Below are 16202 nucleotides of genomic sequence, written 5' to 3'. Positions count from 1 at the left end.
ATTGACGTAAGTGCAAAATAAATTCAAAATAATGTTAACTTTAAAGTAAATTAATTTTGATTTGTTGTGTAGGAGTATTTGAAGTATAAAATATATGTTTAAGTTTTTTGCACTTTTTTTTTTATTTAAAAAATTCACAATTTCAATACACTAGTATGATAAATACGTCTTATACAGAAACTACTAGATATAAAGCATTGAATACAAATTAACTATACTTTGAAAATCAATTTTATTAACCATATAAACTTTCAAACATAAGTAAAGTGCAGAAATTTTTTATACTAACACCCCTAAACATGGAGCGCAAGTTGATTCTCCTACTAATAGTCTTTATGACATCACAGTTAGTCTTGGGTAAGGTGAATAGGATGAGGCCTGCTGCTAGGAGACGTCCAAGTGAGTTGATTAAAAATTGCTGAACACTTTAATAGCATAGTTTTATAGTGTACAAAATATCAACTTTGAATAATTTTTCATCAAACTTCATTTATCGAATTTTAAGTGTGAAATGTTTTTTTTTCAGGGGACTTCACCAAAATGTGTCCATGCGCATTGAACGCGTTGAGGCAAATGGACCGGATATTACGTAAGCATCACGCTTCCAGTGTGACGAAACCGATCAGTGACGTCATGAAGCAAATTGAGAAAGTTGCTTATGGTAAGTTACGATAAATTCGTTAATATATATATAGATGTATCTATCTAATTACATAAAAACTATAATTTATACAGCAGTTTCATACATAAAATGTAAAGTTTTATGTACTCCTGAGTAATGTACAGTTTAATATAATAGTTAACAGAAATTTAAGTTTTAAAAATTTATGTAATAATTGTGACGTAGTAATGATACAGTTTATTATTGTAAATGCATAAATGGCTGTATAAATTAGTTTTTATATAATTAGATAAATATTTAGCTCAAGTTTAATTTGTCGAGCACTATCTAGCAGAACTTGTTATAAAAACTTTAATATATATGTATATATGTCTTTGATTAAAAAGTTGAAAATTCCAGTTTTTAAAATTGTTTAAGATACTTCGTAGATTTCTCAAGACAAGTTGTATACAATTAAATACAACACATATACCGTTAATATAACTGCGTTAAATTTAACCAATTTTTACGTATAATTAAGAAAATATATCAAGTTCTTATGGTAAATTTAGTTTAATAAAATTATTTATTTTTTGAAAATATTTAAAAAAAGACTTTATTATTTGAGTTATTATATCTAAGTAATTTATTAAAGATCAAAGATTGCTGATGGTCTATTATTTTTAAATCGATTACTTCGTACCTCGTAAAAGAAGTTAACAAATAAATTAAATGTATCTAGTAAATCCACCGTTTAAATTAAACTATAAAATATAAATTAACTTTACTATTATATCAATTTGTATTACATTTTTATGTAACAAGAATAATCATAATTTCTTTGTAAATGTAGCAGACCATAATGAAATTAAATTATAAATTAAGTTATTACCTTTCTAAAACTGTTAAAAACTATCATATGTATAAAAAAAAACCAAAATAAGTTTATAAAACTTCTAAGAAATAATCGATTAACTTTTAATAAACTTACTAACTGAAAAAATATTACATCTGTTTTATAACAAACCATAAATAATCAATAAATTATTCAAAATTAGTCGATTAACAATAAAACTTTAAAATAACAAATGTATGGTAAGTGTGAAATTGGATTAAGTTTAAGTAGTACAATAAACATCAGATGGTGCAAATTACATTCAAGGTAATTTTAAAGTATTAAAGTATTTGTGATAAAAACAAGATTACTATAATTTTTTCTATCAGTATTTATGATCAAAGATTTTAATACACTATAACGAAAGCACTCTTTTCGCCTTAACCGTTAATCTGTTAGTTTTCTAGTAACTCCTTATTTGCTATTAATCTTCTTTACATTTGTCAAACTATGAAAGTGTTATACACAATAGCTTAATATATATAATCATGTTTTTTCTAAAAAAAAAAAATACCCACATTCTTTTAAACTTAATGAATGAGGTTAAAATACCATAAAAGCTAGATTTTAGAAGTTTTATACACTATTTATAACTCTTTATTTCATTTTATTGTTATGTAATAAAACTATTTTATTAACTCTTATAAAGGTTATGTTGTATAAGTCAACTAAAAAAGTTAATTTAAAAAAATTCTAGTTAGTATTGTATATGTGAACGAAAGCAAACTTTTTTTATAATTTTCAAACTTAATTTTTGAATTGGTTTTATATGTGTTAAATTATAAATGTATTTTTTCAGATATTTTTATAAGATTTTTATGGCTAAACAACCTTTACTAAATTCACTTTAAACAAAACGTTTTAATCTATACAATAAAAAAAAGTTTAGGCTAAATTAACGTTTATATACTGAAATATTTATTAGTTGAATATAAGATATCCGTTGAAGATCGATTTAAATATAGTTTATTTTTAAACAGATAACAAACCATTAAATAAAACTTTATAAGTATAATTTTATGATTTCTGATCTCATTTATAATAAATATAATATAAATGTTATAATCTTTAATGACAATGGAAAATACTCATGCGACAATGTTATTTTAATAACAAAGTTATTGTTTCCTAACTAAAACTTATTATAAACCAACCAAGACAGAAACAATACATACTTATTTAACACTGGTTAAATTCATAGTACAAAAACGTTTAAAATCAGTAAAGATAAAATTCTATCCGGTTAATAATGAAAAACTTTTCTTAAAAGTTTTTGTATAAGTGTGAAATTGGATTTAGTTTAAATTCTAAGAAATAAACGCAAAATAAAAAGAATTGTCAGTTTTTTTAATAAAAATTTAATTACGATAACAAAATTGTTTTGCAAATGTTTACCTAAATTTAGGTCTAATATAAATTATTTCAAATGTATTATACTTATATAAAAATATTTTACCTACAAATACAATTTTCAATTACGAAATTTTGTCAATATTGAAGTTTAAGCTATTTAAAAATTTAGTTAAAAGCTATTTATATTTATAACTTAACTTATAAAACTTATAATATTGGTATCAAGTCATATATTGAGTTAGTATAAAGATAATTTGTTTTGTTATTGACCAAAGTGTTTTATTTGTACAACACAACAACTAGTTTTTAAATGTATTCAGTCTGAAACACTTTATTAAAAACTTAATAAAGTTTTCTAAACAGATAATTACCATATATTTGTGTTCTATTTCAATAATTAAGATTTTTAAGTACGTGCATTTAGTAAAAAAAAATTGATAAATTAAAAAAAAAAATTTATGTAACGTCATTAAAAACAAACAAATTAAAACTTGTCATTATGTATAAAATTAAGCTACCGTATAAGTGTAATAAGTACTTAAGTTGACATTTAAATTGATAGTTTGATGAATAATACTTAAAATAAAAGAATTTTTATAAATTGTGCAAAATTTAATTTAAAATAAAATTCCTTACTATAATTATGTTTTTTTAGTCACCACAAAATAAAATTAGTTTTTGTTTTTAAATTAGAATAATATTAAATATACGTTGGTTTAACTTCATAATGTTTTAATTTTTACTTTGTGTTTATTTTTCTAAATAAATCGTGTAAAACGTTTTATGGCTACTCAGCCTAGATTTTTTATGTTAATTTAGGTATAAAGAAATTAACGCTCTGTAAAACATTTTTCTTACATATTTAAGTTGTATTACAAATTTAAAAAGTACGTGAATTTATTTTAATACATTTGTATTTTTTTTAAAGTTTAAGAACTCCAAAGAAACCTTTGCTGTTTTATGCTGTTTTAAATAATGATTCTGCGCAATTTACTTTCAAAGTTTTTGGTTTTAGCATTAAGTTAATAATCAAATGAAACCTAACTTATGGTTTATAAATTTGATTAAATTTTAAATAACTTTTAGTGGTAACTGCTGGCTTGATCTAAGCTTACTTTGGACAAAGCTTGTTATGTTGAAGATTAATTTTAGTTACAATTCAACCTAGTAACGCTTTCATACTAATTTACAATGTTGTTTTTAGTAAATATATTTTTAACTGTTTTTATCGTGGTTTCAAAAACAAAAATCGACACCAAAATTTTATTGAATTACTGTTTTCTGTAGAGTTTTTCAATATCTAAATATCCCTAAGAAAACTTTGTTTTTTTGAAGCATAATTGTGCATAATTTTAATACTTTTAAAGGTTTGGGTTTAGCGTTAAATAATAAATCAGATGGAACTTTCAGGTAAATATTTATGGCTTATGAATTTGATTAACTTCTAGATAAGTTTTAGTGGTAACTGTTGACTTGATCTAAGCTTACTTTGGACAAAGCTTGTTATGTTGAAGATTAGTTTTAGTTACAATTTCACTAAGTAACGGTTTCTTACCAACTTAAAACATTGTTTTTAGTAAACATATTTTTAACAGTTTTTATTGTGGTTTCACCAGGCACAATCTATACAATTTACTTTTTATTTGATTTTTGTCTTAGGTAGAATTTTTAAATTATTGCTACTTATGTTTAATAACGTTCTATTCAGTGGTAAATACTTTTAGAAAACATATACTATGAACAAAAAAGAATCAAGTCTTTCAGTTTTTTTAATCTTTGTTTTTGGTTGTCTTTGCAGTTAATATTATGCCAAAGTTAATCTTTCAATTTTTAAGCTGAATTTAAACAAGTTTGATCTATATGTGTTTACGACTTAAAAGATCAGCTGTATGTATATGAGCAATTACAAAAACATTCGGCTCCTTATTAAATGTTTATAACTTTAAAATAAAATACTTTATATAACTTTAAGTTTTTAATTTTAAGTCCAAATCTAAATTTTTTTTTATTTCAATGGAATTTTCCAATATCTGTCGAGTTTTTTTTTAATTATCAATGTTTAATTATTTTAAGATTTTTTGTTTTTAATACGGTTTATGTTATCAACAGTACTGGTTAAGTCTTTGTCAAGTAGCTTTACTCTAACTTTTTAAACTTTTTGTAAAATTTTTATGTTTGTAAAAATTTAGAATAAAAAACTAATAAAGAGACTCCAAAAAGTATAAGTTTAGACAGATTAAGTTAAATGATTAGTTATTATTATTATTTTTAAAAGCTTATAATAACAAAGAATTTGTAAGATATAAAAAAGTTCTGTAGTAGCTTATATATTGTAAAAACTATTATTACAAAATTGTTAACCAAAAACACACTTTTATTAACTAATCTGCCTAAGGTAATGTTTATGGTTAATTTATTAATTAACTTTAACATGCTTTATTTGGAACTGTAAACTTGAACATTATTTGCGAATGTTTAAAAAACCTTAATGTGTTTTGTACTTCATCAAATAAACTACAAATGTAAACTAAAAAGCCTAACAGCACAACCATTTTAAAGTTTTATCATTTTATCTTTATGGTAAAAATACACGCTTGCAATACAATCGTACCTTTTATTCGGAGTTTTATTACTTTTTACAATTCAAAAGGAATTTATTAGTTTCGTGACTTTTATCTACGATTGATATACGTATTGTCATAAAATTCAGATTAATTTTGACGTTGATATACCTTTATTAACCATGATTTAAAAAGGTTTCATATGGAAAAATAGCACAATTGTCTGGAAATTTGATAAAAAAATTTTAAATTTTTACACAATTTTCGTTTCCGTCTATAAATTTTCGAACTTTACAAAGTTTTATAATCATTGTTTTCTTAAAAAAAATTATACTGTAATTGTCATAGAAATTTTATTGCTCGAGATGTAAAAATAATCGATGAGTCTATCAAATGATTCTATATTTTTACAGATTGTACAAAACAGAGTGGTATACATTGTATAAATACGCTGGTTTTACTCATTTTTATTGGAATATCAGTTAAATAATACAACTTTACAGATTGCACAAAACAATCTGAATGCAAATTAACCAATGGATATCAAAAAAATAAATTAAATTAATAACTTTTAATTAGCTATTTCTTATATTATAAAAAAAAATTAAAAACTTTTTTTTACAGACTGTACAAAACAATCTGAATGCAAATGTCCTGAAGGATACCAAAAGACTCCTGATGGTTTCAGTTGCTACCTGATTTCAGAGGAAAAAGTCCCCTGTGCTGATGCTAACACCATGTAAGTTTTATGACGTCATAATGATAATATTTTGTTGTAATTTTTTTTTAAGATTTCTTTGTGTTAAAGCTGCGTAAGTTTATTGTGACGTCATCATAAAACGAATTAAACTTTTTAAGCCATTAAAGAAAGATATAAATAACGTCTCAAAACAATGAAGTTATGTTTTTCATATCATAGCTAGTTTATTTTCTACCAAAATTTAAACAAATTTTAACATTAGGATTCAATGTATTAAGTAGAAATATTTTGAAACTTTGTCATGTGAAAACATACAATCAAAAACTTTGAAAAAAAATAAATTTACGGCACGCTTATTGATCTGAAACATATTTTTAATTTGTTTTTATTGGAAAAGAAACAATTCATCAACTCGTAATTCGATACCACCTGGATATGTTGTTTGAAATCTAAAACGATGTGGTGTAATTTAAATTTCTAAGAAAACATTTAATATGTGTATTTTCAACTCAATAAACTGCTACCACACCTAATGTCCTGTTTCTATAGTTTGAATTGTTTTTTTTTATTTATTTTAAATTTATTAGTCATTATAAATTTGTATCGGTCGGTTAGATAATTTAAAAGCCATTTATTATAATTAAATTAAAAAGAAAGTTATTAAATTTAAATTAAACGAATTTCGCATGTATACTTAGGTATTGTAAGTTTTGTTACATCTATTTTCCTAATTTTAACAATTTATTTTTTTAAATACGATGAAATATGAATAAAACTGATAAAAATTAAAATCAGACAAGTTTTTTATAATAAAAACTTGGACACAACTATTCTTATTTACCAAACTTAACAATACACAAGTCATTGTTTTAAAACCAATTGGTTTAAACCAAAAATTAATTTAAAAGTTGAATCTGGTAATAAAGTTAAACTTATAAAATTAAATTTTAAATAAAAATATACTTTTTACTGATTTACTTACTTTTTGTTAAAAGTAAACAATTTAGGTTTAAAAGTAAGAAATTGTATATAAATATATACATTTAGAAATACGCATTATCATTTTATTTCGACCACAAGACAAATTACACGTTTTTAGTTTGAAGAACAAATAGTGATAGTTGAAGCTGGTTAATATTTCAAAACTTTTTTTCAGCGCGTAAAGAAAAACTTTTTTTATAAAGTTTTCTATATAGGTTAACAAGATGCTAATAGTTAAAACTAATTAACAAATGCTAATAGTTGAAATTTTATAAACAAGCGATAATAACTTTTTTTTTTGTTAACCGCATAGCACGCTTAGTTGGTTAGCATAATTATTCAAACTAGTTAAGTTACAATAAGCTAATATAAAAAAAATAGTTGACTTCTAGGAGGGTTGTTGTGATTTTACTTAGAATAATCACTTTAAGCCGTAATCTGTTGACAAGGTTTAGAATATTATAGGTTAACTCAGTTCATATACCAGCCTTATTTGACAATAAATGTTTAATAAAGAACAATGACGTAAAAGTTAAGTATATAATTGATTTATAAATAAAAACTTAAGAGCTTAGTTTAAGTAAAAATTTTTTTAAATCTTTCTACACTTAGTTTTACACAAATAAATAAATTGTTAATCAAAAAATATTAATGAATATCTTAATAACGTTAATAAATTATCTACTTTAAGCTGTTTTAGCTGTTATGTAAAACTTATGCGAGTTTTTAATATATGTTAAAGAGACCAAAAATTATAATATAAAAAACCAACTCATTGGCAAGGTATAAAAAATATCTGTTATAACATATAAATTCTACAAAAAGTTGTCAAATGGAATTCGAGGGACAATTAGCTGTTGCAAAAAGTGAAAAAGCTTTGACGAGTTTGGCTCAATTTATTAGTGATAACGATAAAAATGATGGAGAGTTTTACTGGATCGGTTAGTATAGAAAATGTTATGTGTTTAAAAATAAAACAAAGTTTGAAATATTTATGATTCTTTTCGTGTTAAATTACATCAATAGTATGCTCTTAAGTTTAATTAATATGTTTTTTTTAAGTTTGAAAACGCAATTAACTTTCTTAGTCGTTAGATGTTTATAATATCCATTTAGAAATTATATATTGTTTATTACTTATTTGAAACTTCAAAACTTAATTTTAATCTCTAAAAAAAAAATTATCTTTCGATACCTACAACTCTAGTAAAAATAGCTGTTGAAAAAATCTAAAATATAATCTAAAAAGATAACATTTACATATAAATAGAATAGAATTATTGCTGGGAATAAGCTTTAGTTTGTAAACAAACGCCCTTTTACAATGAAAAACAAAGAACAGTTTTGATATTGTTTTTTTTATTTAAGAATGTTTTGTTTACAATTTATACAGAAACTAAAATTATAAAACTTTGTTTGTTATACATAATTTAAAAACGAAGTAAAATACCGAAAACATTAATGCATATTTAGAAAAACTTTTATTTATAACTTTACCTTAAGTTTACTCTTAATTTTTCAAGTAACGCGATGACAAAATATATAATGAAATAAAGTTTAGATTATATTTTTTAAACTTAATACTTATTTAAAACAAAATGTACCTTTGTTAAAATTTTGAAGAGTTTTGATATTTTTATAAAAGTATAGATGACCTTTTTAGACTACTTAAGTGAAAATTATGGTTTTGTAAATCTTAAAATGATCAAGTTAAGAATGTGGACATGTTATTTTTAAAACATACTTGCTTAATTTTTCATTTCTAGACAAGAATAAAAACTATAGGTTCTTGTAATTTATTTATATTATAAGTTTCTCAAAAATAAATTTTTTTTTCAGACAATTACCTTTTTACTAACTTTATAGGTTTATTTTACAACACTATAGTTTGTAGCTTGCCTTTATTTATTATTACTAAAAAACTTAAATGTTTTTTGGTTTTGGTCTTTTACAAAATTCGTATATTTATTTTTGATATAGTATTTTTCATAATTGTTCATTATAAAACTTTGGAAACCATTAAAAAAAATATTTTATTTAGTAATAATACTTTTTTTTATTATACAGGTTTCTGATGAAAAACATATTTTTTTACTAAAATATAATATTAAAATATTATTTTAACTCAATAAAAACCATTTAAATCTTTTTTTAACTTTAAAGTAAAACCTTTAAATACTTATGGCACTTAATTTATAACTTTATCTCGTATTTACTCATAATTCTTACAAAATTCGTAATAACGAAATATGAAATAATAAGTTAAAGTGTAGATTAAATTCTTAGACTTGATACTTTTTAAAACTGAAGGTACCTTTGTTAAATATCATTAAAAATTTGAACTTTTAAAATTGAAATTTCAGACTACTTAAACAAAAGTTATGGTTTTATAAATCTGAAAATAATGAAGTTACGAAATAGGTCAAATAAATTATTAAAACATATTTGCTCAGGTTTACATTTCTAACAACAATGAAAGCTATAGATTCTGTAAAACTTATTTTTTTCTCAAACATAAAACTCTAATTTAAAACTTACATGTTATGTAGGTCTATTTAAAAAAATCAAAGTTTGTATCCCGTCTATATTTATAATTTTAACAGTTATTCAAGTTTTTCAAGTTTAGTCCTTTGATACAAGTGAAAATAATATGAATTTTATAAGACTTTGTAAAATAAACAGGTCTTTCTTACAACACAACTATTGGCAACTCACCAGTTTGGAAATGGTCTGACGGTAGTAAAGCTAAATACGAAGTAACTAAAGAACTAGATAGTAAACCTGCAAGTGTTAAGAAGAGCCTATTGAAGTAAGTATTGTTGTTTACTTATATTTCTATTTTTCTCGCTAAGGCTGCCCATTTAATATATTATTAAGAACAGTATTCTGAAGGATCTATTGGTTTTCATGCTTTATACCGGTATCTATTAAGTTTGTTATAGTAGCTTTTACTTTTCTTAAATTTATTTTTATTTCTAAGTTTTTGTAGTAAATGTTAAAATACTTAAATAGTTTATACAAAAACGATCGTATACTTAACTACTTTTTAGTTTAAAATCAAAGCTAATAATTTTAAGTTAATTGTTTTGTTAATTAAACAATTTAGTTAAGGTAGCTACAACTTTAGCTGGACAGACAGTTTTTAATTATTTCTATATTTTTTACCGATTTTGTACAAGGTTATTAAAATTATAGTTAGCATAAATGTGGTTAAGCTTTAAATCCCTTACCAAACTTACCTCAATTATTTTCTACTATATATTTACTAACACTTAACTTATATTTAAAATGTTTTTTTTTTTACTTCTGTACAAGCTACGACTGTGTATTAAGTAATGAAAATTAAAATAGTTATAAATATCAGTCCTGAAAATGGCTTATAAATGTTAGTTAAAAATATTTGAAATAGTTACACTGCTGGTTTGTGTATAACATAGTAAAACTTATAAATGAAAAGTTGTTATTAGCATTTAAGTGGTAAAACTTTTATATAAATTCTATCATCACTAACACAGTAAGTATTTTAATAAAGTTGTTTTTGACTTTCAATATCTCAGAGATATAAATAAAACTCTAAGAAAATATCAATCTAAATTTTAAACTACCAAAATCAGTAGTATTAGTTTTTATCTTGCGTGATACGTAAAAAAGTTTGTTAATTTGCAAAACAATTAAATATGTTAGTTCTAACTATAAGTTTAAAATACTAATTAGCCAATGTATATAAATAAACTTATGTGTTAGTTTTTTGAGGTAAAAATTCTTGGAAACGCTAACATATTTATGATTTTATTTTGAATTTAAAAAATTACAAGTTTTCTAAACGTATATCTACTATTTATTAAAACATCGTAAATAATTAATTATAAGTATTTCTATGCAGTACAATTTATTTGAAAGCTTACAAACGTTAAGTTTTTAGATTTTTTTAGCGCCAAAATGATTAAGAAATTTTTTTTTGATTTTGTACTTTATTCTAAATTTTTATTTACATTAATTTGAACATTTTATACAGTAAGAAAAAAAAATTAAACTTCTTGATGATTTGTTAATACAAAAGATAATACATTTAACATACTCGTATTTCGTGCAGTAATTTAATTATATTGTCATTTAGTTCGAGATAGAATAACAGTAACGCTATAAGAATTTTACTTACATTTTTGGCATGATAATTAGAAATTTCATGTCTTTTAAATTAATTAACATAATAGTTTTTCAAAATCAAATCAAATGTAAGTTTATTACTGTTTTTTATTTTAAAATATTTTTTTTAGGTTTTTATACACAAAACTTAAACTAACGTTTTTAGAATTTTTTTACGTGCTAAAAATTTGTTGTTTCATTTAAACAGTACGTTGTTCACTTGTTTTTACGCAGTAACAAATTACAAGGTCATTAAATTATAAGTAACATGACACTCCGAACATTACAATTATGTCGTAAATTATAATATCAAGTATCAAGTTACATATAGTTATATTTCTTTCATTTGTATATTTTAGTTTTTTTTGTGGGTAAAACAAGTTAGTTTCAAGACAGTTATGTAATTTATTTTCTTATTATAGATGTTTTAATCTTTTTTACTTGTTTTAGATAGAAAATTAAATGAACTTATTTTTATTTCTGTAGTCTTTAGATTTGTAACTGCTACTAATAGTTGTACACCTACTAAAATTCATTGAAATTTCATAAACATTATTAAAAATTAGAGCAATAATAAACTTAAAGATTTATTAAATTATTGTCTACAAAACCATTGAGATTTTACCATTGAAGATTCGAAATAATATGTTTTTAAATATTTAAATTTTATTATTTAAAACTAATTTAAAGGATAATATTGTTGAAAATTAAACCTTTTAGAAAATATGAAGTAGTTATAAAACACTGTCGATAATAACTAAAAAACCACTAAACGTGCTATACTAACAATACAATTAGTTTACAAAATAAATAAACGTGGAACATCTAATAGAACAAAGGCTCACCTTATCAGCTTTAATATTTAAGTAATTTCTTTTTAGAGCTAAAAAGTGTTGCAAAGCTTATGGCTTGTCTTTCTTAACACAAATAACTCTTTTTAATCTTAAAAATAATGTTTTTATATGAGGTCTTTAGATATAGTATAATTTATTTAGTAAAAATCGTTTAAAATAATTAAGAATTAAAAAATATATCAGATTTAGTCTAAATATTTTGAGCTTTTTTAAATAACAAAAATTTCTAGGATTTTAGAGAGTCTATATTTCTTTAATGCCATAGATTTCAAACAAACTTAGAAGAAAATAAATGAACTTAATTTACAATTTAATACATCAACTAAATACGTTGGGAAATTTCTTTTCGTAATAAAGTCGTTTTGAAACGAAAAAACTCAACGTTACATGCTTGTATATACTGCAGTGACACATTAAAAAGGTCATTAAATTGCTAATAACAAAATACAAGTTCATAGTTTTTTAAAAAGTATGTTTTTTTTTACGTTCGATGTAGACGTCGATGAAAAAAAATAAAACACGACCAAATTACGTGTTTAGGTTGTTAGGGCTAATTAAATATTAGTTTCAGTTTTATGTTGGAAATTTATGTGAGGCTTATTAATTTGTACCGTAGTTAGACGATTTCTTAGAAAACGTTCGACTGAATTTTTATGTCATGTTTTTTGATTTAAGCTATTCAAAATTAAACTTGCTTAACCTTTTTTTACAGTTTAGGTTTTTAAATTTGAACTTCTTAATATTTACAAGCAGATTAAAAATATTTTGTGTAAAAACATTGTTTTAATATTTTTACAAATGCTATAACAAACCCCATTATACAGTTTCATTGAACGAATTATATTTTAATAACAATTTCTTTAAATTTAGATCTAAAATCAAAATAACAAAAATGCTCAATAGAGTATAAAATAAAGTACAACAACTAAAATGAAAATTTCACAGTTTCGTTGGAGGGGACGTCCCAGTTGAGAGAGTTGCGATCAGCAAAGACATGGAGGGAGCGAGATGGAAACAGGAGGACTGCGGAGTTAAGAGGGGTGGGGAAGTGTCTATGCATCACTACGTTTGTGAATAGTGAGTACAAAAACAATGTATATATATACAATTACATCTTTTATATATATATATATATATATATATATATAAGGTGTAACGTTTAAAAGGCGTTAAATCCTGGAGATCCTTATAAGCTAAGCTTATCGGAACATATACCACAGATGTTATTGTATCAAAACTTATGTCGGAATAAAGTTTTAACACAAAAACATCTGTGGTATATATATATATATTTTTTAATTGTTGTAGAGTTAAGATAAGTAGTTAAAAAAATCTGCTAGGCTCTTTTGGATTTTAAATATATAACTTATAATTTCTATTGTAGCTACCTTGTTTTTTTGTTAGTTGTTTAATGAGTAAAAGATGATTTAAATTTAATATATGAAATGGTTAGACAGTTTGTTTGATTCTGATAATATATTTATTTGTGATGACTGTTTGTATAGTTATGATACAATGTGTTCTTGCAATAATTTTATATAAAACAAGTGTTTTTTTAATGATGATTATTATTTACACTTTGTATGCTATCAAATAGAGAATCAATATAATTAAAATGAAAATGGTTTTTGAGAAGTTAACAGCTATATACAACAACTAAAATTCCAAAAAACTATAAAACTGTTCAAACACACATACTAATATATCTTACAATTTACACTTTGTAAGCCATTAAATAAATTATTGCTCATTAAATGTTTAATAAAAACATCTTAATCAATCACCGAACTACGTCAATTAACAATAAAAATTGTTAACAACAAGTACAAATGTTTACAAAACTGCCATAAATCATATGATTATAAAGACATATATGATTTTAAAAGTTTTTAATTATTTTTAATTTATTGCTACTAGCATCAATTATATACTGTTGGAACATATGAAACGTGTCTTTAACTATACTAAAAATATTACTTAGTATTTTTTTAAGTCATAAAACACTTCCAAAGCAAATACTCAGTAACTCAGATGTAGCTAAGTTAAAATAATTATTATAATATTAATATAAGAGACTAAAAATATTAGTAATAAATATTACCTCATAAATGAGTTAACTGCTATAACATAAGTATTAAAAATAAAATTTATTTTAACACAGCACTATGTTCAAAGTTGAAATTCTGAGCGAAGAATGATAATGCCAGAATGAAAATCTACAAAATATTCTATAAAGTTTATTTTTTGTTGGTTCCAGTTTTATTAGACATTCAAACCTTAAAAGTTTTAGTAAATTTGCTTTTTTAAATACTCATCGACAAATAAAATGTCCTTATGCAGTTACTTTTTGATAAAAACCGTATTTTATACTATTTTTTATGTTTATGGCTTTGTGTGCTTTTATTAGTTTAGTTTTTTTTTTAAAGCTTTTTGTAAATAAATTTATTTCAAACCTTGAAATCTCAATTTAAAAATAAACTTTTTCGAATCTATTTTGTTTAAGCATAAAATTGTATTAATCAAGAAAAAAATTACTTTCAGTTTGTACTTTGTTTTTTATTTTTTTTTTGGGGTTACTTTTTAGAATTGCCAAACCGTTTTGATACGATACTCATCGTACAACGATACTTTCATCACTTTATAAATTTCGTACGATTATTTTGTTTATTGTACTGTAAATAAGTTATTGCTTGCTAGAAAATAAATAATTGATAAAAAAAAGTCTTATTTTATTAGCTTCACGTGTATTTTAATTATCAAACTGTCTTGTTAACAACTTTTCGTAAACCTTATAAAGTAGCTTATGTATGAAAATAACACTTTATTAAAGGTTTTTTTTTATGTAGGTTAAATTGTTATCTTTTGAGTTTTTTTTAGTTTTTTTATACGTAAGAGAACTTAATCAATAATAAAATTTTTATTCATGTGTAAATAGCTTAAATGTAACTATTATCTAAAGTAATTATTTTGTTTTAAAGTAGTTATATATAGTTTAAATTAAGTTATATTTTACTTTAAAAGTAATTGAATAAGATTGGAGTTGAAGGTAAACCTTACAAATAAACAAACATATTTTGTTTATAAGTTTTTTTTTTTAATATAATTGACCATTTCTTATTTTATTTCAATATGAAAACTTCTAAATAAATATGAATTATAATTTTTTCAAAGTATTTGCAAACTAGTTGCTTAGAAAACTAAATACAACTTTAAAAATTAAATAACAATTTTCAATTCTAAAAAAAATAAACTTTTTATAAATTTGTACAGAATTAGAATTTAGTTGCTATAATATTTTTCTATTTTTAAACTATTGAACTATTTTCTATTAATCAAACTGACAAAAAAAATTAAAAAAAAACTTAAAATGTATAAAAAATATGTTGATAAATAATTATATAAAGTCACACGGTGAAACTCAAACAATCATTAAATAATTATAAAAACATTTTTTTTTATTACAAAACATTTTCAAGTATATCCATTTTAATAAATTTTCTATAAAAAGCACATATAAACCTTTGAAACCTTTAACACTTTGAGCCTAATAAAACAAGTATCAGACCACTCAGACGTGATGTGATTTTTAAAATTTTTAGTATCAAAATAAATAAACGTGTTACATCCAAATATAAGCGCCTAATTTAATCAATTACTCGAAGACTATCAATAAAGGAATTTTTACAAAATCATTCTTTCTTACTTTCAAAAACATATTAAAAGTAGTTAATCAAAGATCTAGTTGCATTTGTTTTAAAAATTACCAACATTAAAAATTTTTTATTAACACAAAATACAAAATATCTTATATGTGGAAAAAAATATAATTTTTGTTTGTTAAATACATAAACTATCAAAATTTTGCTCTATAAATTTTAGTGTTCATAAATATAATAAGCTAGTTATTTAAACTTTGTATATTTAATTCAATAAAAAAGCTATGAAGTTGCATTAGTTTTCAATTGTAGAATTTCCTACAGTTTTAACAATAAATTATTGTAAACTTTTCAGATGTATTAACCAGATATAAAGATCCATCAAATATTTAACACTTTCCGTCTTTTTTTTCTATTTCTTTAAAGTCTAAGCTTTATTTAATTTTAAATCTAAA

The 16202-nt window shown here is 22.5% G+C and overlaps 1 protein-coding gene across 1 annotated transcript; it reads left to right on the top strand.

Moving 5' to 3' along the window:
* The first annotated feature begins 272 nt into the window (after positions 1-272).
* Positions 273-14518, top strand: LOC145834830 (uncharacterized). The gene is made up of 7 exons (XM_082942342.1): positions 273-399; positions 527-661; positions 6035-6149; positions 7917-8032; positions 9774-9900; positions 13037-13168; positions 14253-14518. The coding sequence occupies exons 1-7, from the start codon at positions 300-302 to the stop codon at positions 14287-14289; spliced, it is 762 nt and encodes a 253-aa protein (XP_082798468.1). The 5' UTR covers positions 273-299; the 3' UTR covers positions 14290-14518.
* The last annotated feature ends 1684 nt before the right edge of the window (positions 14519-16202 follow it).

This window comes from Thalia democratica, chromosome 4 (assembly GCF_965202585.1).
Source record: "Thalia democratica chromosome 4, ktThaDemo2.hap1.1, whole genome shotgun sequence".
In the NCBI taxonomy this organism is placed as follows: domain Eukaryota; kingdom Metazoa; phylum Chordata; class Thaliacea; order Salpida; family Salpidae; genus Thalia; species Thalia democratica.
This window is presented reverse-complemented; position numbering and strand designations above follow the sequence as displayed.